Genomic DNA, 26,804 nt, shown 5'->3' with positions numbered 1-26,804 from the left:
AGAATGATATGCAACAGATTTATAATTAAGCAGAAGTGATGATGTTGTACAGATTAGTTAAATGGATTTGCTACCATCTATTAGGGAGGAAGCTATAAAAACAGAGCAGATGTTACAATTTTTTCCTCATGGCTGCCATTTGCATAAGAACCATACATCCTAAATAAGATCTGAGGCAAAAGCTTTCATATCTGTAGGTCTAGAAGTAGACTTCTAAAACCATTCAGGGTGTGCTGTTGAATTCAAAGTTTCTCATATACCTCCTGCTCTGTCACTTGGATGTGCATTTCTGCCATAACAAAAGCCAGCAGAGCCTCACTAATCACCAGGCTGATCTTACCAGCGAGCTGCAGCAGGAATTCTGCACGGCATCACCCTGCCAAGTTAATGCGAGCCCTCATCACACACAGCCTCCCTGACTATACAGGGAGAAGTCAGCGAGGCAAAGCTTGGCACCTCTGCATGTCTGAGGCCTGCAAGTCATGAGCTTTGTTTTCATAACTTCGTTCTGCCCAAACTGAGGGACTGGGACTCCCACGGACTTTGTGGGAGAGCTTGGTTGAAAGCAGGATTTGGCCTAAGGCATATAAAAACCAGATTGCATAAGGCGACACAAACTTTGAAATGCAAAGACATCGACAAAAAATTCCTTACTGGAGGCTGGCCAGCATCTCATCCCTCTCGCTTGGTGAGGACATCAGAGCACTCTGGCCCCACAGTTCTTCTCTTCCAGCTGAAAGAACTGCAGAAGAAACCCGTCCTTTCCAAGCACAAAGGGCGCTTTGCCATCATCTTTGGTGGAGTCAGGGTTTCATGATAATTCGTATTGCATTCACAATGTAATCACCAGGATAATTCACAAGGCAGAGATACCACGAGATAGCTCTCGCATCATGGAAAAGAATGGGCTCAGGTTAAAACCAACATTACCCAACTGCTGCCATGGGGAGATGTTTTCACCCATTATTAGCCACAGTGATTGAGTGTCTTGGGTGACTCACAGACCTTGTGTTGCCCATCAACAGCAAAAGCTGTGTGGGGTTAGATAAATGCCCTTAAAATGCATTTTTTAGCATACGAAGCTCGAAATAGCATTGATAGCTGCAATGTGAATCATCTTGATGCACTGAAACCTTGCTTGTTGCTACCCAGGTTTTTAAACAAACAGCTCTTAAAAAACTACAAGGCAGCCCCAGTCAAGAACAAGGAACGAGCACTGATGCTGATGGAGATCATTGTGTGATGCATTCAGTTTCTAGCAGCCTGGCCTTACGGTGAGCTCCACACCCAGCCCTGCCTTGGTGCAGCCAACAGGGAGAGCATGCAACCGAGGAAAAACGTTCTGACGTGTGTGACAAATTACTATTTTTAGAGCTAAAGGGAGATAATTATTTCTCAGTTCTAGGGTCTCTTTAATTCCCAATTGGCTCTCTACAAAAACATCCTAGTTCTTGAGCTCTCTGTACTGCTTGCGGCACTTCTACTGATGCAAGCAATTTTAAAGAGGGAAGAAACTATTTGTAATGGTTTCAGCACAACCAGGGATTTTTGAAGAGATGTGGTTACTCACAGTATGTTGGGATGTTAAACAGGCCTAAATACACCATTAGCATCTCTAGGCAGCTAAATGTCTTTTTTTAAAACCTGTCCTTTAGTCTCTGGGATTGATTAATGGGACATTCCTTGTTGTGAATAATTCAATGCCTTGGAACAGTAGCCCAATCACAGTCGATTATAAATGAGCACTCATTTTAACTGGTGCAGATAACCATGCCAACGCTACAGCAAACACATTACCAAACATTACATATAGATACTATAAGGTAAACAAGAAGCTGAGAATTCCATCATCTGACAGTGCATCACTATCAAGTAATTCCTAAGTATTTCACTATTGTTTACACTGCATTCAGATTGCATAGAATAGCTTGTTCCTGATAAAACGTTTCCTTAGGTATCATTAAAAACAAAAAGGAGTTACATTCCCTTTGTTACCAGTTCAAGTGCTTGCTCAGGATACTGGAAATCAAAACTCCTTCCATGACTCCCATGATAGGCCACAGCTCCCTTCCAACAAGTAAAGACCAGGGGAAAGGAATAGCAAACGACTGATAAATAAGTTCATGTTTTTATACAGGACCAAAGTAAAACACAGCTGCTCACAGCGCTGCATACAACAACCACTTGCCTCAAGTTTCCCTCCTTGCTATGTATGGCAGAGCTGCAGTCCTCTTGCCATTACTTGCTTTCTGCTCCCCTCACCATCCTCACATTCTGTGAATGGAGCCTGCAGTAAGGAATTGCCTGCTGTCCTTTTCCAAACACAGTCCTCCTGCCTCATTGCCTGGTCATTGAGAGCTGCTGTGGTGCCCAGTGAGATTTTTCTGCTCATTTCCTCATAGCTTTTTAACCCATAGCTTTTTTCAATGACTGAATCAGAGCAGGACCACACACAGATATCTCATTCTTGGACTATATTCTGGCCCTAGTTTGTTGTTTTTCATTGTTTATAATTATTTTTTATTTTTATTTTTTATTTGCCTGTGTCACCTTGAAGGCTTTATATTATTAGACTCGTTAGACTCCAGTATTAAATTTTCACCCATTATTTCAGGGTGAAAAGAGAATTACTAGGAGAACTAATTAGGAATGTTTCTCCTGAAAGGAAAGTCCTACCCAGATCACTTGTTTGCAGACACAGTCACCATAGCAAACTACTCCATAACTCGAGTTTTCCCCTATGCGTGCCTTTATTGTTTTCACAGAAGCACAGAATTGCAGAGGTTGGAAGGGACCTCAAGAGATCGCTGAATCCAACCCTCCTGCTAAAGCAGGCACCCTACTACAATAGGTTGCACAGGTAGGCTTCCAGATGAATCTTGACAGTCTCCATAGGAGACTGCATGATCTCTGGGCCTGTTCCAGAGCTCCAAAATGAGATTTTTTTGCAATCAAATGCAAACTAGAAGTGCCTTTTCTAGATATGTGTGGAAGTTAATCTCAGCAATTGAGTAAGCATATACAAATACACACATATGTAGTAACTCTATGGAGAGGAAAAACACATCCATTAAAATAACCCTGGTATATTACTGTAGCAGAAATCTCTTCTGATTTATTTATTTTTTTTCATGTTCACTTTGTTTTGTTTGTCTGTGGGAAGGATTGTGGAGTCAGGGTTTGTACAGACAACAGGACAGTTGGCCCAGCCATCACATTTTGACGTTTGATAAGTAATTAGCTAAACGAAAGTACAGCTGCTAAGAAAATGCTTAGTGGCAGCGTGGTGATGACTTCAGGCCAATCCATGAAGCCCCATTCAAATCTATAACATCACGAGATGCTCAGCAAAAAAAAATTGCATGTTGGCCTTCCTTCGTGGTCTAACATTAACCTTTGTCAGCTTGAATACCTGAATGCACCATCAAACAGTCCTGTTCTCTAGTGCAGGGAGCTTACGTGGCCATACGTGAAAACCATGTAAAGAGCCTCTGACAGATAGTAAATACAAAACACAAAATATTTTTGCAAAAGGGATCTTACTGGATTTTGTTCTTACGCATCAGCTAGCTTTCACGTTACAGATTGTCTCATGTCAATAACTTAAAGAGATCGGATGGATTAAAGTTGGTATGTCTGAAAAAGCAGGTGGTTGGATAATTGCAACGCTGGGCAGGATAGAGAAGAGGTTAAAGAGAACAGGAAATACGGGAAAAGCATGACAGAGGTGATAGATAAAACAGGACAGCAGGCTTATGAATGAAACATTTGGAGAGCTGAAAAGTCAGCTGACCCATGACCAATAAAAGACTACGCATAAAAGCACATTATTAGTTTGCATAATGCAGATGGGAAATAAATAATTTTGCTTCTCTAAAGGTACCTTCTTGAGGATCTTCTTACCTGGATCCTGGCCACAGTACTTAGAATGATATTAATAGATTTCTCTTAGCTCCTCAAGAATTTTGACCTCAGATGGCTGCAGTAGTAGGTAGGAGAGGTGCCAACCACCAAACCAGCCAGCTTGTGCCTCACCCAGTCATTACAAATTCTGCCATTCTCATTCTGCATTCATTCCATTCAACTGCCTCACTGAGTGGTCATTATTCTAAGACAGGCATTCAACTCCAGGTGATTAATAACAGTTATTATGTACGCTTCAGAAGAGAAAAAAGAAATGAGATACAAGCTCCTGAACACCACTCTCCATATCTGCTGACTGAAACAGATTTGTCCCAAACAAGCAGAAAGGCTTGCCATATCTCCTAACTGCTCGCAGGAGACATTGCTATAGACATCTGGCAGATCTGAGTGTCCTGGGAAGAGGAAGAGAGGAATCCTTTTGGCTGGAGGTCACTGTGCCACATGGGACTGGTTCTGTAGAAGAGAAGACCGATTGGATAAACGCTGCAGGGAGGAAATTACTTCTGCTTCTAGAAATGAGGAAGAGTGAAAATGTTGTCCAGCGCTGATAAAAGAACCTTGGGGAAGTACCAAGATGCCTGTAAACATGAGTTGGGGAGTGCAAGCAGATGAGCTAGCAGGGGAAGGCCACCATGGATGCCATCCAAAACAAGCCAGCGTGTCACTGAAGTGGTAAAACAAATACTGCAGTGTCCAAGCGCTGTAAGACAAAACAAGCATCAAAGCTTCACAGGAAGAGACAAGCATGCTCAAAGCAGAAGCTTCTTTAGTATGACAAGCATAACTGGACTACAGGGAATTGAAGGGATGCTGAATGCCAGGGACAGAGCCTTGTAAGGGAAACAACTGATCACAGCCTGAACCTCTGATTAACCATCTGAGGCAAGCAATGAGTCAGCTGCAGGAGCACAGGTGAAGGTAATACAGCTGTGCTCCTGGAAGGGGCGGAGCTCGACTCCACCTCTCCCAGATCCCATTTAAGGGCTGACCACCACTAAGGTAGCATCTCTTTCTGGAGATTGCTCCTTTGTGGAGTTCTTGTGGCAAGCCTTGACATTGGTGAGCACCTATCTTGAACACCTCAGAGTTGGTGAGTCCACCTTCTTAGTTACCCTCTGGCTCTTTCTTTTTTCTGACTATATTTGTACTATTCCAACTGTACATTATGCTTGTCTTATTTCAACTGTACAATACCATACTTGTATTATTTCCACTGTACAGAGCCTGCTGCAGTGGTAGAGATGTGCATTTCTGGGGTCGTACTAGTTCTGACTCCCTGAAGCTGTACTGCAGCCTCAGATGCCATGTTAGACTAGCAATTAGTAGTGGGGAAGGGAAAAGCTTCAGTAAGCTGTTGGGAACCTGTAACATTTCTCACTGAGCTAAAATGAAAAGTGTTGCAACTTCCCTGAGTAACTGTCAATAACAGGCTGGATACTTCTCATGTAAGCAGATGAGTGGCAAAGCAAAAGTGATTAATGGGAAAGGCCTTTCCCACCGTGTCAGGGGGGTCCAAGAACCTCAGAAGAAACAGGAGCCATTAATCGCAACAGTCACAAACCATTGGGATCATGAGTACTGAAAGTCTTTCCTGTTTTAAAATTGAATTTATTTTGGAAATGTAAAATATGACCAAGTATTCTCATACGTAGAGAAGCTGACATTCAGCACGATGTGACACCGTTCATAGCGCAGAGCTTTCTCATGACGCTACCAACTGGAAAGTAAGACTTGTGTATATTATGATGTTTCTATTCAGAATTAATATAGAACGCAGAGCCCTTGCTTCTATAAAATCCCTTCCCTGAGTGAAAGTGTATTTTAAGCCATCCACAGGATGTTGCAGTGCATTTATGAAATTGAAAAGCAAGCCCCTGCAGACAGCAGTGCTGCGCCGGGGCTTCGGTTTGTGTCATCGTGATTATGATGAGATTTAGAAGTGGAGCAGTTTCTTAAGAGATTACCGAGGGTTCACAACCAAACCCCTCCATATGGGTGCTGTTTATAATTAGTCACTAGCTTGAGGTCAGCTGAGAAGGCGCGGAACAATTACACGGCAACACAAACAGAAAGTGTAAGGCCGTTCTATAAAACAGCAGCCAAACAGATCCCAGCTGACACTGCGGCATTCCAGACTCAGGCTGAAATTCCAAGGCTAGAAGTACAATTTTAAAGGGTGCTACTTGTTGCAAATTACTGTAAAAGACACACCTGTAACTTGTTTGGGAAGTTGTTTACTCAGAACGGCTCTCCTGCAGCAACAGGCCGCCTGGCACAGAGCTCTTAATGAGGTCCTAAAGGATTTTCAGATGGAAGTTTAGCATTTATGTATCATAGGGCAGAGTGTCTCAGTCTATTTGTATTAATGCAGTCTTTCACTATACTTTCAAGTCAACGTTGCAGAACTGTGCTAATGCTCATTTTGTTTTTTAACAGTACCATTCTGGAGCATGTCTCCTGCAAAGAAAGGCTAAGGGAAATGGGCTTGTTCAGTCTGGAGATGAGAAGACTCCAGAGAGAGCTTGTTGTGGCCTTCTGCTAACTGAAGGGTGCTGGCAAGCAGGAGGGAAGATGACTTTCTACACAAGTAGATAGTGATAGGACAAGGAGGAATGGCTTTAAACTGAAAGAGAGAAAATTTAGGTCATGTGTTAGGAGGAAATTTTTTACTCAGAGGGTGATGAGGAACTGGCACAGCTGCCCAGAGAAGCTGTGGTGTCCCATCCCTGGAGGTGCCAAGGCCAAGATGGATGGGGTGCTGGGCAGCCTGAGCTGGTGGGGAGCAGCCCTGCCCATGGCAGGAGGTTGGAGCTGGATGGGTTTTGAGGTCCCCTTTGACCCAAACCACTCCTTCTAGAACTCTGGATGTGACAGATACAGCATAGATAACTTGCTTTGCAGGATAAAAATCCTCTTTTCATTTCCATCCCCGTACCGAGAAGTGAACAGTACCATGAAAGTTTTAGCTAGCAAATAGATTCAGCCCCAAAAGAGGAAAGGGCCTTTCTACTGTGAGACATACTGCCAAGACCATGGCTGTGTTATGCATGAATTCCTGACAGGCAAAGGACAAAATGTATACAAACATTATCTTTGCTGATTCGGGTTTACAGCAAACAGTGTACCAGCAGCTGCAATACATTGCCTTTTTCCAGTAGGAGCTTCTATACTTACATTTGTGTATGTATTTTCCCAGAGTCATTCATAAGTCTAACTCAAAGGCTCTTGGAAGGTATGCGTTAAATTATAAACAGAGTATTCATTGTGATTCATATACATAAAATTATAGTCTATCAGCATTAGATGGAGTTTCCCCTGCTTCTGTCCACTGCAAACCTCTATTAGCCAGAGCTGCCTTATCCTCGGAGTTCACAGAAGCCCTTGCAAGCAGTTTGTTATCCCTGAAGTGTGCCTGGCTATGCCAAGCATGAGAGGGTCCCAAGAACGCACTGAGGGAAGCAACGCCCACATTTTCATATTTCAGATGACATGCAGCTGGGTGCTCTCAGCAGCGCTGTTTGCATTTTCCAGTTGTGGTGGGGGAAGAACAATCTGCCGGGGCTCAGCCTACTCACAGCCTTCTCTCTGCCAAGCCTGTTCCATGGGGAATATGTGGGCAGCAGCCCCTGAGCTCCCCTGTTCAGCCAGCCATTACATGCACTGGACTCAACAAGGGGCTGTATGCCGGACAGCGATGCCACAGTCAACCTGTTAGTGAATAGCAGTGATGGGTCCTATTTGGAGCGTATCATTTTTTTCAAGCACAGCACGTGTTTTCTGTTCAAAGCAAAGCCTGGCACCAAGGGTTGCCTGGTAATGAAGGTAGCCACGAGTGGATGTCCAGCAAGCTTTGACGTGTCACCTCTCTTTGAATTATCACCTTCCCCGAGTTCAAGCAGCCTGCTGGCATCACTTGCTGTTAGACCAATGGTTTTCCTTTTATGGCTTAGAGCTTTTTCTAGCTAATTGTGAAGAAGGCCATTTTTAGAATGCCTGGTACATGCATGCATCACAGCAGCGAGCCATTGCCTCCGTCTCCTCATCATGGCACTGTTTGCTTCCATCCTTTTTGTAGTACAGTACATTCTATGTTGTGAATCATTTTCATGCTAAAATAGAAAACACCGATGCTTCTGTATTCGCTTCATAATAGAATCAAGAGCTGGCACCCTGTAATTAAAGCGCCGGGTTTAGTGGCACTGTAACAAATTGCTGCACAGACAGGCTTGAGTGGCAGCTGCAGAGAGATTAAGAGACCCCTGAACAAATGTTCCCTAAAAAATAATAATTCAATTCCAGTCCTTGGGGAAGGTTCAAAATAACACGGCTCTGTAGTGCCAGGTTCAAGAAAGGGCTCAGATACTGTAATAGTAATGATGTCGTATCTAAAGGTAAAATGAAATGCTCTTGTGCACAGTGCTAAGTTAGGTGACTATGATCCCTGTGAAGTGAATGGAGGAATTAAGCACCCCAGAATCAGTTCATGTTGTTTCAGCCTGCAGGAGGTAGGAAGGCAGGCGCCTGGGCCCAGCACCATTCTGGCCATCTTGCTGCTCTGCCGACTGGTTCTGCTGAGCCGTTCCTCCTGGACACGAGCCACTCCAGGCCAGGAGCGCTGTCCTCATCAGCAGAGTGCCAACTCTGATTTAGTAATCCTGCTGGATTACTTGGGCTCGCTGCTACACTAACATGGCTGCTCAGCTTCTGCCCAGCCCACAGCTTGCACCTGCCTCAGCTGTGGGCAGAGAAGGCCCAAGCCTCATGCACAAGATGAAGACATCCGTCCCCTTAGGTGCCTGACTCGGGCCTTTTCTGAAGTGTTACACTGATTGGAGACTTCACTGCTTTCCAGCTGCTCAGCATGGCTGTCATTGAGCCCTGCTGGAAGAAGAGGCTGTGTCAGTACTTTCACTTCTGATTTAGCAAGTTCAGTCAGGTAAACTTAGATACCAGCAGCTTCATCTTATGTAATACTCTGGCAGTAGAATAACTGAAGCATTCTTCAGTGAAAATATATCCAGATAACTTTTTCTTTTCCTCCTTTATTTTATTTTTCCCAAAGTGAAAGTTCTATGGCTAGAGAGTCATCCAGCAAAGTACCGGATGCACACAGGTGACCCACAGCTGTCTCACCGCTTGGCGTGGCCTTTGCGTAGCTGGCAGTTGCATAAAGGACATACACGACATTGTGAAGGAAGAACTAAAATGGAGCTGCTGTGGCCTTGATTTTCATCTCTCACAGTAAATCAGGAACTGTATTACAGAAGCCAGAGGAGTCATGTGATAGAGTGCTGCTACCACAGAGATTAGGATCTCCTAGATTAGGATCTAGCCTCGGTATGGCAAGAACTTGAAGGCATTTCGAGTTTTATACGATTGTAATTTAAGCAAAAGGGCATTTTCCACATTATTTCTGTGCCGTGTAGACATGACATGCAGTCAATCCACCTGCTCCTGCTTTCAGGTGAATACACAGTCACACTCTGGCTCAGTTTGGAGCTGGATTCATCCTTGCCGTACCTCCTTCTGAACATGGCAGCTGCTCTCAGTTCTTTCAAATCCACAGAAAGTAACAAAACCATCTTGTTTATATTGAATATTTTTATGGGATGTTTAACAGCAGCAACACCATGGATTGCTTTTAAGTGCACCAATAAGCACCTTCAGGATTGAAAAGTCAGGAGGAGAACGCTGAGGGGTTTAGTGTCCCTCCTAATTTACCTTGACCAAAGTCATGTAAACAGGAGCCCATGTGTGACCTCCCTTCCAGCACGGCCCTTGAGCCCATTACAAAGACACTTCATGCAGTACAGTTCTCCATGAGCTATGCTTACAAGATTGATGCCCTCATGTACTACAGGGGCCACGGGCATTGGGATAAACAGTCATGAGGGTAACAGGATATCACACACCAGCTGAGATGAAGTTACTGTTGATTGTTAGGGTGTTAATAGCTGAGCTTATTATGTCTTTCTGCAGTAATCTAAGGAGTTGCTATCCCATAGTTGTGGTTACCACACTGTAGTTAGTGCCTCTACAGCTTCAGTGTGAAGCCCATTGGTTCTGGGCACACATTCTGCTCAGCTCCTTTTGCTGTGGACAGGGCAACAACCAAAGCAAGGCTACCACCAACACCTGAGCTGATGATCCAGAGAGCTCAGCTGATTTGAATTACAGACATACACAGAGCTCCTATACCTCAGGTGGCATAAGGCAATTGAGGTACATTTTGCATCTCAGCTATCCATGTGTGCTTTATGAGTGGAAATCTTCATTTGCTTAATACTTACTGGAATTAAGTAATTGCTTGAAGCCCTTGAGACAGCAGAACTAAACAAACTGTGCTCAAGGAAGGAAGGTTTAGATTGGATGTCAGGGGAAGCTCTTCACACAGTGGTGAGGTGCTGGAACAGGCTGCCCAGAGAGGCTGTGGAGGTGCTGAAGACCAGGTTGGATGGAGCCCCAGGAAACTTGGTTTAGTACCAGATCTGGAGGTTGGCGGCCCTGCCTGTGGCAGGGTGCTGGAACTTAACCATCCTTGGGGTCCCTTCCAACCCAAGCCGTGGTCAGTTCAGGTACTACACTACATTGACTGCTCCAGATTTTGCAATGGTTGCTCTTAGTTTTGACTACTTAACAAGTGTTCATCACTATGAATACCAACAGGCAGTACAAAGTTATTTACCGTAAAATGAAGCACTTCTGCTGTGCTTGATTGGGCGCTGGGTTTTCTTACCTTCAAAACAGCTGGATTTTAGACAGTTCTGGTCTGAAAATGCTGTAAGCACAGTGCTACCTCCCAATGCTACATGCAGAGTGGGGAGAGTAGCTAATGATATTTACTATTCGATTCCCCATCCAGTAAATTCCACGCTCAGATTTCAGCACAAGTTTCAGCCTCTTTCAAGTTCAGTACATGCTTAATTGAGTGGGAATGGACCTGAGCATATCCCTAAAAACTGCTGTACCCAGACCTACCCCATAAATGGTCAAGATACCGAGGGCTTAGACAACTGAAATCAGCTTGGGACTATAGTGCCCTTTGGTTGTAGTGCATAAAAGAGTGCTGAAATACATACACCAGTCTTCCTAGCATGTGATTTTCATCTGATTTACTTACTTGCAAACCTGAGAACTAGAGAACTGAGAATGTATTCTGGTGCAAAGTTAATAACCTGGAAGAGACGGTCCCCTTAAAAAGGGAGAATAGCTTCTCAGAGAAATTGAAATAGCTGATCATAAATAGCACTACAGTGTGACACCACTGTAAGCTAACAAGAGTCTGGCCTGGAAGGACTCCAGACTCCTCCCCAGAAGCATGTCAGGTCAGCAGCGAAGCTTTGCCTTTCAGCATAATTGGCAAAGCAGTGTGCCTCTGCCTGAGGAGGAAACAAGGTGCAGCCTTTTATGACTCCTCACTAACAGATAACTGCTGGCATTCTCGGTGAAAACATCCTGCTTTTAGTAGGTACAGAAGGCTGCATTACAGCTGAATGAAGAAATAAATCTCAGCACTGGGTGCATTTCCCCTCTGCTTCTGGAATTAAAAATCTAACTGCATCACACGCTCCCTGAACACTCCGTGTTTGCTTAAGACTATTGTTCAGCAAGTTACCTCAGCAGCTGCTTGTCTATACTTAGAAAATGCACCTCCTTGCAATTGATGAAGACACAGAATCAGGTCTTTGAATTGATGTAGATGTTTCCAGTCTACTTCACTGAGCAATGGTTTTCTTTTCCCTGAAGCACTAACATGGCAGACAGACCCATCAAACAGAAGCAGCAAAGAAGGTAAGGACTGTAAAACAAAACCCGCAAAACAAAGCCTGCATCATTGCTTTTGTAAGCAAGGATTACAGCAAAACCATTTGATACCTCTCATCCATAGCCAAACAGAACTGATCAGAGCCTTGACAATAAAAGCCATCCTTCAGCCTGGATTTCTACCAGCTAAATCCTAACCCTGCTGCACAGCAACTCGATCTATTCCACAAGGTACCTCCAGCCTCGATCTGACAGAGGTTTCTTCAGCTTTTATCTCGTTGGGTGAAGCATTCTTAGGGAAGGGTAGAACAGAAGCAAACAAAAGCTGCCCAAAGGTTTTCTGTAGCCATCTATTTCAAAGCTCAGCAAAGAATCAGACAAGGATCCTGAAGGTCTCTTAAGAGGTTTCAGGGGAAGCCACAGCCTGTGGGAATCCCTGAGTTTCGCCGACTGAAACTGTGAACAGCTTTTCTCCATCAGATACCATGCAAACAGCTGTGCATGAACACCTCTCTTCTTAGACTGCCTTACTTCATCTTCTAGTCTTGAAGACCTCATCTTAAGGTATCCTACCTGGACTGGATCTCAGCAGTTTCCTCAATTCTATCTCAGGATTCTCAAGTTTAAGGCCCCAAAATAAACATTCTCTATAGATCAACCTGAGAAAGCAATGGGAGCTTCTTTTTTAGGAAGCAGCCAGCAAGGAGGTGTCACTTTCAAATTTAAAACAGCCATTTGCATCATCTGTACTTCCTGGAAATCAGAAAACTGGGCTTCTCATCCCCACCTCGGTGCAGTTCTCACTCCAGTCACAAACGTATGTTAAATATAACATGCTGTGTTTAAGCAGAAAAAGATAAGGAAGTACTACAATGTATGGTTTCCTTACACAAACTCTCCACTCTTTCTCTCCTGGTTCCCTCTCTCAATCCCAAAGATGATTATCTTATTCTGTCAAGCACAGATTTATTATGTCTGCCCATATTATTTTGCCATCACTCCTTTTGGCTGCACAGGACAAATTCTGGCTCTGAACATCCCAGCATATTCTTGCAAGCTGTCATCTTAACTACCTACTTTTCTCACTTGGTAAAGAATGAAGTGCTTCTCAGGATTCACCAGGCAGAAGTTCTCAGCTAGTTTGACTATTTTATACAAAATATGCACCCTCCTCATCCATCAGCTGCCCTCAGTTTACAGGCTGCAAGCTCACCAGCTCCTATTACCTATCCAGTTGAGCGTTCTTCCAGCAAAAACTGTAGGCCTGCTCAATGCCTTCTGTCGCTACCAGGATGAGTTAGCAACACTACCACTGATCAGGTTACAGCAGCAATTGCCCCTCTTCCCTTTAAGCAGCTAGCAGACTCTCCCAAAGTCAACACATCACAGCAGTCCTTCAACTGAAGGCAGCACTGTGACTCCAGAACCATTTAGATTGCAATGGACATGGAAGTCACTTCATCCAAAACCCCGTTCAAGGAAGGTCAGTGAGAACCACTAGCCCAGAGCTTCCATTTAAATTTTGAGCACGCAGTAACTCTGTACAACATATGCAAGTGTTCTCCCTTGCAGGGAATCCATGCTGATTGCAATTACTTTCTTACTTAAGACATGCTCCTCCCATTCTGCAGAAGGAACTATAACCTCCATTTTGCATTTTGACTATAGGACTTAAACATCTGATCTAGAAATCAAGCATTTCATTCACATATCAGAACATTAACATTAGAAATCAAGCATGCTCTTTTGTTAGTCACAGAATGCTGAACAGTGAACAGCTGACACAGTGTGAAGGCCATCTTCTCAACCCATTCATTCATAGTCTTCACCCACTCATTATACAAATGGCAACCACCTTGGCCAAGGCAGTCTCTCAGGAAAGTGAAGCCCCTTCTCTCTCTTTTCACTCCAAGTTAAACATTCAAACACGTGCTGAGATGTAATAGAAGACTGTGTTGGCAAATAGTGCTCCTAGTCAGACCCTTGTTTACATTCCTTACCTTAGAAGTGGCACATCCAGTTGTCCTACAACTCAGAATCTCTGATGCTGATTCCAGATCCTTGCCAGATTCTCCTCATCCTATACCAGTTGGAAAACAACAGCCTATTTCCAGATGCTAAGCCACAGTATGAGTTCTGGCTAAGTGGCCTTTCCACTTCCTGGTATTTGCCTCCACAAGCTTTGTGAATCCAATTGGCAAGGCACAAACAACTTAAGGCATTGTGACGTATGCGATTTAAACACTTCTGATTAGCCCCCAAAATGGAGGTACTTGTAGTCCTTTGGAAGCTGTGTTTTTGGAGGTTAGTGACCATGAGCATTTATCACGCAGTTGTGCCATGAGGTATAGCAGCTGTCTTAATTCTGTATGTATTGAGGTAACTGCTCTGCTGGAACCAGTGGGGGTAACCAGGTGCCAGAATCCCCAGCTAAGACAATCCCATAGCATAGATAAAAATCAGCCACTTCTCATACTGCGTACAGAGGCAAAATAACACCAATAGCCTCTGCCATGCCTCTGAGGTCTTGGATTTGCCCTTAGACAAAAAGCAGGTTTGTTTTCCATGTCAGAACATTTTAATTGTCAACAAAAAGGGGGCACAAGCAAAATCATGCTTACTAGCAGATTGGCAAGAGAAGCTTTTTCCTTACATACTTCGAGTTGACCACATCCTGAAAAGCAACAGACTCCAACATGGCAGTTTCAGAAAAGCCCAGGTGTGAGACTACGTTACCCCAAAGTAGCAGCTGATAGGGAATAAACTCCAAAAAATAATTAAAAGAAAGCAAACAGGTTTAGTTGTCTGAACAAGGAATTTTAATTTTAGGTCAACTATTGAACTAGGTCAACATCCAGTTCACAATGTCTACAGATAGTGGGCATAGCCAGTCACTATGGTAAGTATATTGAAGCACCAAGCTCCACACAAGACTGTAAAATACATTTTAAACTACTAGTAAGAAAGCTTCTTCAAGTCAACAATACTAATGAAGGGCCAGAGTTTACGGTCTAAGTTTTCACCTTCCAAGCTCTTAAGACAGCCAATCCATCGCATAAGCAAATCAAACTGCTACATACTGAAACAGAGCAGCAACTGTATTGAACAAATCCTGTAAATAATTCAAGGATACATTGAAACAGTATGGGTAAATTGTAATTTTTTATTGGAAAACAAATATACAACTTGGAATGGATTTGAGGCAAATCGTGCCAGAAGCAGATTTTTTTTTTTTGTTTTTTTTAAAATAAGTGGCTAAACAAAGTTTAAAAAGCATAGTAACAAGAGGAGAAAATGTTTTCTGGTACAGGACCAGCAGTACAAAAAAAATTGTGTACGAGTACCTGGATAATACACCCGTTTTGCATTAGTGCAACTTTTAAGATTCATATTGTTGACTGTCAACCGTCCACAATGTTAAGACTCCACATTTCAACAACATGTTACAGGTACGGCCACTAACAAGTTACCGTGAAGTAAGTCAGAGTACTTCCTACAGTGCATTAGCCACATACACTATTCACACGGTTTTATCCTGCAGTCAACTGTAGGAATCTTTAACCTCAATCGTCAAAAGCAGAATAAACTCTTATGCACTGGAAAACTAGAGTCAGCATCTTGCTTTAAATCAGGAACTGCTAATGCGTGGTCAAACCTAACTTACTTTACGTAACTTGTTACACTAGTCATACCTAAGTCTTCTAGAAAGCTATTTTTTAACAATCCAGATGTTCCCTCATTTGACCAACTCCATCTACCATTAGATGTGCAGAAGGGCTTAAATATCCAGAGTAAGCCACATGCAACATTTGTTACTTAGATCAATTTTCCAAAAATCAGAACAATGACAGTAAGATAAAGGAGAAAAACATGGAGGAATGGCCTTCTAATTACTATACATGCATATTCTTTTGACAGTAAGGGAAAAACCTTTTACAGATAAGTTACAAACAGAGAAAAGGCAAATAAACAATTTTGTACAAGAAATTTAACACATTCTGTACAACGTCTTCACTTCGCTGTCATCATTTGTACAAACTCTGCAAAAGGAAAGAGTTCATAAGTTACTTAGAGGAAAAACATGAGCTGCAACATCTGGCAAGTGACTTGATTTACTAGTATCAAATTACGTTTCAAAATGTCATTTCCAGTTACATAAAAAGAATCCAGACATTTCCCTTTTCTACCAGTCATGCCTATGAACCTCCTTTAAAAACAGAGAATTCACAGCTAAAGGCCTCTATTTCAACAAGACTGTCAGTCCACCACTAGACAGGTAGGCTGACTTCCAAATAAGACTGTTCAGAGTCATCTCCTGTCAAACTACAGTCACTCTTTACATGCCAAGAGAGGAGCCGGTTCTGCTGAAATCACTATCAGCTACATATATAAAACAGGTGTGATAACACTGGCTTGGACTTCACAACAGAACAGCTTATGCCCTACTACTGCCTGACCAGCTTAAAGCAACCAAACCACTGCTTACTCACAGAATAAAGGAAATCAGTTACTACAAAGTATGCTGCTTGCTTGCTTTGCTGAAGCACAGACTCAGTTTAATGTCAGGCACAACAATAAAGTTTTAAAGAGCAGCCACACCTACTCCTTGGGAAAAGTGAAGCAATTACCTGAAAATACCCTAACTTGTATTTCTAAGATGCTTGGAAAGCTAGAATGAAAGCAAGGCTTAGACAGCTTGCATGCTCCTCAGAAGAGGAAAAAAAACTCCTTTTGCTTACATGAGTTTAAGTTTCAATATCACAAAAGAGAAGCAGAAAGTCAATGCTGCAGCTGATTTGCGTTAAAGTTGATTTTAAAGGTTTTTTTTTAAAGATTGTGAAATTTATGGGTATTTCACAGGTTCTTCCTCTTAATTTCTGAAGTATTAATGAAAGATTACTGACTTGCTAGAGGTCAGACCATTCAGTTTCCTGATGTGGTTTCAGACCAACATTTGTTAATAAACAGAACAGCATGTGGAACAGCTTAACTAGCTTCTCGTACTAATGACTATTAATATTAGAAAGTCTTTTTATTTTTTACACTGCACAGAACACAGTTGCTTTAGGAACAAGAAGTAGCAGTAACACACTCAAACCTATGTGTGTACTAGAAAGATGCTAGCTGGAAGAGACATTATAACTGCTGAGAGGAGCTCCCCTGTGAATGCTGTCCTATTTAAACGGCAGTTAACCAGCAGCTACATTCACCAGCATGGAAAGTGCAACACAATCTGTTAACAGCTCCTTACCTTCATAGTTTACTTGACCATCACCATCAATGTCTGCTTCCCTAATCATTTCATCAACTTCTTCATCTGTTAGCTTCTCCCCAAGATTTGTCATCACATGACGAAGTTCTGCAGCACTAATGTAACCGTTACCATCCTGGGAGGGGAGGAAAAAAAAGACATGTCTACTCCAGTTTCCTTAAGGCCTGGCAACCTGAAGATCAGCACTCAAAGTTAACAGTTTTAACCACTAACATCTGCACAAAGCAACACAGAGCCACAAGCACATCTTATGTGCTATGTACTGCCCAGGATCTCCGACGGTAAGTGGAACTAGGTGAGATTTAAGGTCTCTTCCAGTCCAAGCCACTCTATAGATCTGTGACTACATGATCTTAAAGAAGTCTTTCAGAAGGAACCAACACAGTTTACCTTGACTGTCCTGTCCTGAGGCATTACAATCACCAATGGCAATAAACACCTACTCTGTCATGGGCCATTTGGTTCTCTTGTCTATTTCTCAAACCAGAAGCAGTTTCTCTCTCGCTTTGTGGCAATCCAGCATAAAACCACAAGGCCTTCACAGGCCACTTTGACAAATCCCACATCCCAACTAGGATGGAATATCACCATGCCAGTGCATACAGACTCAAAGCTGCTTTTTTCTTCCCCACATTGCGCAATACTTATGTGTTCTCTGATTAAAATTAGATTTCATTTAAGAAGCTGATTTAACAGTAGACAGCAATTCACTTGAAGTGAACAACTCAAAATACATTTACTCAATTCCCCTGCCAGCCAACAAGTACTCAGGTACCATAGGAAGCAGAACAATATAGCAGATCACTACTGTCACCCACAATGACTCATCTGACCTTTGGGTATAAAACCACAGTATACTCAACTTCAGCGTGACTAGTTAACTCCCAAGTTCTAGATGGCAGGACTGCAAATGCCCCTAGTTCATTAAGAAATCTTATCAGAAGTCCAAGCTCTTCTACCAGAAGGAGTTATTGAGGCAAACATCTCAGTACCTTGTCAAACACACGGAACGCTTCTCTAATTTCTTCTTCGCTATCTGTATCTTTCATTTTTCTTGCCATCATTGTCAGGAACTCTGGGAAGTCAATTGTGCCATTGCCTACAAGATAATTACTTTGTTAGAAAAAACACTTCTCAATGTTTTAAGTAAACAGTTACTTATTAAGATCTTACCATCAGCATCTACTTCATTGATCATATCCTGTAATTCTGCTTCTGTGGGGTTTTGACCAAGTGATCTCATCACAGTCCCCAACTCCTTTGTAGTTATAGTACCATCACCATCCTTGTCAAATAGTGAAAAAGCTTCTTTGAATTCTGTACAACAACAAAAAAGGAGTTAGTGCTTTCAGTTTTCAAATGGAGCGCTTACTTAACCATTTCAGAACTACTGCTGTTTATTGGAGCAAATTATAAAACCTGAATCCATATTCTTAAAGGTTTTCAGTGGAAAGAGCTCAGACTTCCAGAACTAACATCAACAGGAGCTGATGTCCTGATGCTGATGTTTCTACCAGCCTTATCAGTACATTGTGGCTTGAAGAAAATGGAAGGTCATCTACCCACATGCTTCTACAAACCACCCTGATGAATCCCTGATACAGAGCTATTCCTTTTAGCTATCAACTAGAGTAATGCATTCTTAGCAGGAATTGTTTCTCTTATGAAAAAATAGAGGGAAATACATTAAAAAACAGCTTGGAAGTAGTACTCAAAATGCAAATGCTACAGCTAAATAGCAATTCTATTACTAATAAAAGACTATTCAATAGGCAGGATGTAATTAAGACTCAATGTAGAACAGCTTCACCACAACTCACTTCTGCTGGACACGCAACTCTGAACAGCTATTTGAAGCCACAGTCCAGGGCCACAGCCTGCATATTTGGCCATGCCTTGTTAGAAAGGAACAACTACTCTCCCACTGCAGCTTTACAGTCTATAACTACTCAAAGCAGCTTCAGTAATCACTTGTTCGAGGGGAAAGGTCACTGCAGGCACAGCAATTGCTGCAAAGTTGCTTGGAAAACTGCTTTAACCCTACTATATCCTGAAACAGCCTTCAGAAGAACTAGTTAAAAGCAGCTGCAAGACTGGCTGTTTTTCAGTGCTACTCCTCATGCCCCTACAATAGCTGTACTGTCGCCAGCAATATTAATACAGGCATAACATGTTTAATTGTCTAGTCCAAAAATGGAGTTGGTTTTAATCCATGCCATCTGTTTGTCTTCAGCTACAGACCTTAAACTATTTCACTGGACTGCAGCCGTTCACAGAGAAATTACAGTTAAGCATGAAAAAGCGATTTATTCCCTTATGCCATTTAGGTCCTTTTGCAGCACTGGAGGCACTCAAGATCATGCCTTTGGAGAACAAGTTAGTTAAAGAGCATTAGAAATACTTTCACGAATTAGGTTTTTTCCCTAGATGGGAAGTTTCCAGATGGTGGATTTCCCAGATCCGAATTAGTCAGGTACAGCATAAAGCCTTCATCCATTTCATACTCTGAAACACTTGATATGAGATACAAAATGGCAAGTGTTGGAAACTCAACTGAAAAATGCTTTTGATAGTTTATGGCTGCAGCTATCATACCAGAGTCATAGCCAAGTTCCATTCAAAAAAGAAAAAAAAACAACAACTCTTCAACATCTTCAGCTCCAAAAGCCAGCTCTCACTGCTCAGCACACAAGACTTAGAGCAAGGCTACCGAAGGACCAGGTGAAATGGTTCTTTCTGCACCGTGACTGTAACAATATGGGTTTAGAAGCCTATCCAAACAAGAAGGTACAACCTGTACCTACAATAACTTGCAAGCAGTCTTCAGGGCTAGGTTCCAGATAGTTTTAGGGGCAAATGAGTTTGCTAGAATCAGATTTTACACAAAGGAAGAAAAGGCCTTTTGGTCACGCCCAGTAGCAATGACCATCAGCTGTCATCATTCAAGAACCTCAGAAGACAGTTTCCAACAAGCTTCAGGTACTCAAACATTGCTCAAAACAGCTAGCTGTAACCCGCACCTATAAATGAAGTCAGTACAGACTGCCACTGTAATCCAAACGTGAAGCAGACGACACACTACTGCAGCAATTCCTGCAAAGTCAATACTTGCTTTCTACAATTCAGTAGTATACCCTGAGTACTTAAGATGAAACAAAAGACATTTTCTTAAGGTGGATAACTTCTTCAGCCTGCACAACACCATTCTACTCAGCCTCAGCATAACATCACTTTCCTTCAATTAACTGCTACTCTCACTCTTTCACTTCCAAACTTCCACAGGTGAATGAGAATTGTTCTCTTACGAACCACCAAAAGTTGTAACTTAAAGATGAGTATTTCTACTATGAAATAAATTTGAAACAGCCATAGTGGTCAGATCCCCAGAGGACTACTGCACATGAAGAACAAAGTGCAACAAAACACCATACATAGGCCTACTTGTTCAGAGAGTCTATTTAGAGACCTCTGAGGTCTGGTGGAAGGAAAAACTGCTACTACATCAGTCGCCTTGGGTCAAAAGTATCTTTCAGTTTTCTTAGCCATCCACATCAAACAGTTCTGGCCTATTTACCTTGTTTAACGCAAAGCTTAACCAAAGGGATATCAATTTGACCTGGCAAATTCAGTTCCGAATGAAGCTACAGCTACCATTCATATTCTGTACATCCTCAACTTGTGAATTTAAATCATTCACGTAACAGATAGGCCCAACAGGTTGTTGTTTTTTTGCCTCTGCCCATAACAAAAAACCCCAGCATTACAGGAAGCAACAATTTCCAAAGTTCTCACAGAGCAGAAAGAACATATGGAACTTTGAATTGCATTCAGGTGAAAAAAAACTATTTGAGAAAGTCTTTTTAAACCTTGGAGTACTGTCGGCATTTTATTACTTATACTCAGTGAAAGCAAGGCTGTCTCTACCTTTATTACTGTTTTCTTAAGCCCATCTTCAAATCAAAAGCTAAATAGCTTCCCAAACTGATATGGATTAGCAAGGGCTCAAGACTATCACATAACCACAACCCTTGTCAATCACTTTAACTGTACTTCAACAGTTTCCCCATGCAAAGCACTGACCTTCACGGAACACTCAGACATCTGCAACTGTTCCTAAACATTAAATGTAGGTACTTAACAGACAAGCAGCAGCATTATGTCTTTGCATCAGAGGGTGATGGCTTTACTTGCAGACATTTACTTCATGACATACCACAGCTGAACTCAAAGTGACGGGCCATTATTCTTCCCATGCAGATGAAAACTCTATTCTAGCATGACAAGCTTATTAATACCCACTTCTGGCTCCAGGAACTACTATACTATCATCGCTAATCCTGAGGTAGTGTTAAGAATAAGCTTCCTGTTTATACTCCATAATCAGCTAGATCAACTAATAAAGCTTCAACAGTTAAGAACCGAAACAATGAACCATTATCAAAGCAGCAGCAGCAACAATTGATAAAGCCTGATTCCAAACCCCTTAAAGATATGCAGGCAACTCAAAAAAGTATGTAGCTGAACTAGATCTGACGTGTGCTTACAAGACAGCACCATGGCAACACATAAACAGACTAAGAGCTTTCCACAAACCATAATAGTCTCTTATGAGTTAGAGCAAGCTTCTGAAGTCTAAAAGCCACCAGAATATTCTTACCCTTCAAATTTAGCAGTTAAAGTAAAAACAAACTAGCTCGCTTCTGTTTAATAGCATCTTTAAGGACCACGCCACAGCTAAGTACCAAAGCCCCTCAGAGGCTGTATGCTTGAGCTGGTACCAAACTTCATCAGCTGAACCCAAACATCCTCTAACACCATTTCATCTGACAGGCAGGCACACAGACATCTTCACATTACAGCTACACACTTTTTAGTTCAGGAAAAAAACAACTGGAAAGCACGCACAGCAAGGCTGGGTTCTGCATTACCAACACATCGATATGATTTCAGGTTACAGTTACTCAAGCTGAAATCAATCTTCAGAGAGAGCAGCAACAGATGCTAGTTTTTGCAGGGTGCATAAGAATGAGATCAGTCTCAGGGGGCCAGTACTAACACTTGGGATTTACATCCCTGCCTAAGCATTGCAGAGCATGCACCAGACCTTTAGAACAGTCCAAGCACACAATGCAGTTCCAAATATGGAGTATCAACAGTTATAATGAAAGCACTGCCTGCTGCCATCTGAACAGCTAGTCTGAAACACCTCCACTGACACAGGAGACTAACAAGTAAATTACTTTTGCCTTCTGCTAGAAGGCAGCTTCAGATTCCAAGTTTTTAACTACAGACTTCCCCCTACCCTCCCCCACAACCCACACACACTTGTTTGCACTTCATCTTCAGAACTCCAGTAAATAGTTCCAGTGCCTACAGAACTACATACAACTGCTTCAGCAGACAGAACTTCAAATTCCTTTTATTCATTGTTGTTTTACAGAATATAAGCCTCTAAGATTCAGGCAGTAAGTCACAGCATCTGCCAATAGCTCCTCAGTAGTTAAGAAAGCTAGGTAACTTGCATAACATGGACTGTCACTGGATTAAGAGATGTGGCAGGTCAAGTAGGAGTATCAGCGCAGCATATGAAAACCTCACCTGCAATCTGCTCTTCTGTCAGTTGATCAGCCTGCAATAGAAGAGAACATCATTACAGTTGCTGCAAAATTTTAATGCGAAGGTACATATTTATAGCAGCCTTTGAATCAGGTAACTTCTCCTCGGGATCTGCCTTCAGCATTTGGAAAGAAATGCAATGAACACAGCTCAGAAGTGATCAGGAAAGCCTGCTAAGAACCGGCAGATTGCCTTCATTTCTTGACCCTGTAAATACCTGATATACCGAGAATGGATTTCCATGTACAATCACCCAAGCTACGCTACGAAACCCAAGGCCTGCAGGTTCCCCCAGATCAGTTTAAAGGGCTCATTAACACACCAGCCTATGAGAACTTCCCCTAGACACTTTATATCTTGCAGCAGTATCCTCCTGCAGCCTAAATCTAAGGTAGGTTCTTGACTCTTCTCAGAAGTTACAATCCTTCAACTAGAAAAAAGAATTCTTCCCTAAAATAAAGCACTCCCTCCATTAACAGAACCTCAGGTCCAAGGCAAGACAGCAAAAAAACAGAGTCCACATAATTAGTACTAACAGCTTCTACCCAATCAGGTAGTTTCCATGTATTTGCATTTTAGTTGCCTAGACTTCTTTCAAACTTATCTACAGACAGCAGTAACACAAGGCAGCTTACAGAAAGAGCAGGCAAAGGCCCAGCACTACTAATGCTTACTGGCTTGGCATCATTAGTTAGATAAGCACCACCTTATACATTCTGTTGTCTGGGACCAGTTTAAAACCAATTGCACTTGGTCTTCAGTCTTCAAGGACAAATCCAGCTAAGCTGCACTGTCAACAGAATACAAAGTTGTTTAGGAACAGCAGAAACATCTTCCCTAGGTTTCCAAATCAGTTGATTCTTCTAACAAGTTCGAGACAGCTCCATTTGAGTGACATTAACAAGGCATTCCATTTCATCAAGGAAGCTCTTTACCCCACATAAATCACTTAATAGTCAAAACTCCATAATACCGAAGACACCCCACTGCATCACTTCAGTGCTTCTTCAGTTGGTTCCCACTGCAATCACTCTATCGATAACCTTCCTATGATCTCTGCAATATCAACAGCTTTGTTTTCAATTGTTTTTTGTCTACAAAGGTTGCTCTACACATCAGCATTCTGCTAGTGCAGTACTAGGGCACCACCTGCCCATTTTTGCTAATTTCAACATACATTACAACTCCACATTGATTAAACTGAGCCCACACCAACAGCTAAACTGCTTACAAGAAATACATATATAGTAATAGCCCATGATAAGGGCAGCGATAAGCAGTTTCTCATACAGCCTGCCTCATCTACTCTGGAAATCCAGATCACAATCACAAGCAACTTCTAAAAGACCAGCTGAGAAGCACTCATAGCTATTCCCTCTTCTCGCTCCCATTTCAACAGCTGTAGGCAGTATTTCTTCAATGAGCTTCTCAAGAGTGGCAGCAAGACAAGTGAGGAAGTCATCGATTCCTCACCAGGCTTTGAGAAAATGTAAGCACCCTGCTGGACGCTCAGCAGAAGCCTAACAGATTCCTGCTTGGCAGGAGCGTACCATTAACATGGACGTGTACTTTTGTGCACTATTTACATTTTCATCACTCAAGTGAAGAGAGTTATGTGCTACATTTCCACGGGATATTTTTAACCCCAGAAAGCTGCAGATCAAGTGTAAGTAGCAAGAACCTAATTTATTCAGGTCAATACTTGAGGGTTACCAAGTTGAGCCACATTCTGTTTTATATAAACAGTTTTATGTACAGACATGACATTAAGCAGTGTGTAAGCAGTGTTTAAGCTGCTAAGTGTTCCTGAACTCTTGCAGAGACTTCGAACTTTCTATAGCCACGAGCCATGAATTTGGATGAGCTGTCACTAGCTTCAATAGGTACGGCCTTTGTGAAGAGCACAACGCTTACTAGAAGCCATAGGTACAGGCAGTTGAAAGATAAGCGAGGAGGTGGGGCAGGGCTGAACAAACACCATCTGCACTCCGCAGTGCCGGGCACTGCAGGGAGCACTGCGCAACAGCAGCCAGAGGCGGAGCCTGCAGGGCAGCCACCCACTGGGCTGCGTGGAGGCAGCAGCAGCCCTCAGCCCCAACACCAGATCCCTGCTCCGAGGTACAGGCCGCTGCGTTCCTGGTGGAAGGCCTTCGGGGCTTCCGTGCCCAATTGCAGTTAGGTCCTCCCACCTCATACCGGTGGCCAGTACACGCACCTTCAGTAACACAGCCCGACTTCAAACAGCCACGTTACGACCACCTAATGCTCCTCACTTTAGCTCAACATGCTTCTCACATAAAGACAACATACATCTGAAAGCCTCCTCTGCAACGGCTGGAAAACCATCGCAGCTTGGGTATTACTCTCATCTACACTGCAGCATTTTTACTGCAGTACCTCCCCTCCCCCATTATGTCAGGGGCCTGACAACGAATCCAAGTTGCCTAGGGAAGAGGGAGCTGCACTGTGCAGCAAAAGCAGCCTCTGGAGGTAGTGTTTCATTACAGCCAGAGCTGCTATGCAGTAACCCGCCTGGATATCCCTCAGCAGATGCACGTTTCGCTAACACTGCCTGACACGGAGCTAGAGGCAAATCACAGAAGAGATAAGACAGCTCCCCTCAAAACCCAGCAGTTTGGTGTAACTCACACATGCCAGATCCAAACAGACAGCTCTGTTCTATCACAATTAAGTGAAGAACACGAACCACGAGCACACACGGGCTAAAGTTACACCCACGGCAGGTCGGCTTACACCGGGTACAGCGTTACGCTTCTCCCAACGCATCCAGCAGTGGCCCAGGAGCCCCGAGGCTGAGCCCGCGGGGGCTGCCAGGAGCCATGACCGCGCCTCCCGGACACACCCATTTCCACACAGCCCTCACTGGAAGATACTCCATTTTTGGTTCTGTACAGATGGCCACGGCCAGCCAGCCTGGAATTACTGCTCTTTACAGACAGCCTCTAGTTATGCTCACAGCTGAAGGAAAGACACACAAAAAACAAGCTTCCGTGCGTTTAACTTAATTAAAGCGGCTGAAAGAGCTATCTGTGCTCATCTTTCACGTAACGCAGCGGGAGTCCATAGCGGTCCGATTCCTTAAAGGCACACAATGAATGAAAGCAGTCAGTCCGACCGCACTGCGCCTTCCCTTAGCGCAGAGATGGCACTGAGCAGCCATCGGTGGTGGGTTTGCGACAGAATTATTTTCTGCGTGTTTCAACATCCGCTCGTTTTAATACAACAACCAAACCCGCATCCTACGCCCCGAATTTGAAACGATTCTCCAATCTCACTCAGTTCTACCTCGGCGGAGTCGATTCGAATCCTAAGCAAACGCCAAGGCTAAAAAAAAAACTACGCTGCGTTTGCCCAAGGAGACGCAGCACTGTCCACCATAATGACCCACACGGGAAACCAGCAGGGCTCCAAAAGCAGAGAGCCCTGGTAGAGCAGCAGCAGGGCGATACCGCGGCCTCGGCCCCACCGCGGGGTCGGCGGGAAGGAAGGGGGAAGGGAGCGAGCCGCTCCCCGCCGCGCTGCCGGGGCTGCGCAGCGCGCCGTGCCAGACGCAGCGTTCTCCAGACAACCGCACAGCTCCGGCCGCGCTCCGCACGGGCAGGAAGAGCGAGGCAGAGCGGCGCGGGTGCCGCCGTGGCAACCCTCCCCCCCCTCCTCCGCCCTCTCCGCCCCGAAAGAACCGTTATCCGCCGCCCCCACCTTCCCCCCCCTCCACCCACCCACCCACCGCGCGCCCGACATGGCGCCCGAGCTCAGGGCGGTTTGAATTTCGAATCCGCACCGACGCCGCAGGGCGGGAAAGGGACCCGAGCGGGACTTCCTCCTCCGCGCGGGTCGCCTCCGAGCGGGACCCTCCGCCCGTGCCCGCCCGCCCCGCCAAGCTCTGCCCGCGGCCGGCGACAACCTCACCCCCAACCTCACCTCACCCCACCGCGTCGCCCGCACGGCGCCTCGCCCCGCAGCCCCCCGCCTCCCTCCTTCGTCCCGCAGGCGCCCCCGTCACCCGACCCTCCGCCCGCGCGGGCCCCGTCGAGGCCCCGCGGACTCACCATGGTGGTTCGGCCCGGCTGCGGGGTGCGGTGGGAGCTAACGGCTGCACGGGACGCACCGGCGACCTGCCCGCTCAACGGCTCGCCTCACACTGAGCCCTGCCCGGCCGCCAGCCGTGCCTCATAAACCGCCTCACAGCCCGCGCGGATCGCTCCGC

General features: G+C 44.0%; 1 protein-coding gene across 1 annotated transcript; it reads right to left on the bottom strand.

Annotated features, from left to right (window-relative positions):
* Window positions 1-14,831: 14,831 nt before the first annotated feature.
* CALM2 (calmodulin 2) lies at window positions 14,832-26,804 on the bottom strand. The gene is made up of 6 exons (XM_072330918.1): window positions 26,647-26,804; window positions 22,559-22,589; window positions 18,134-18,277; window positions 17,953-18,059; window positions 16,940-17,075; window positions 14,832-15,728 (listed from the first exon to the last, which is right to left on the bottom strand). The coding sequence occupies exons 1-6, from the start codon at window positions 26,647-26,649 to the stop codon at window positions 15,700-15,702; spliced, it is 450 nt and encodes a 149-aa protein (XP_072187019.1). The 5' UTR covers window positions 26,650-26,804; the 3' UTR covers window positions 14,832-15,699.

Source organism: Excalfactoria chinensis, chromosome 3 (assembly GCF_039878825.1).
Source record: "Excalfactoria chinensis isolate bCotChi1 chromosome 3, bCotChi1.hap2, whole genome shotgun sequence".
NCBI lineage: Eukaryota > Metazoa > Chordata > Aves > Galliformes > Phasianidae > Excalfactoria > Excalfactoria chinensis.
The sequence above is the reverse complement of the archived record's forward strand: the minus strand, read 5'-3'. Positions and strand labels throughout refer to the sequence as shown.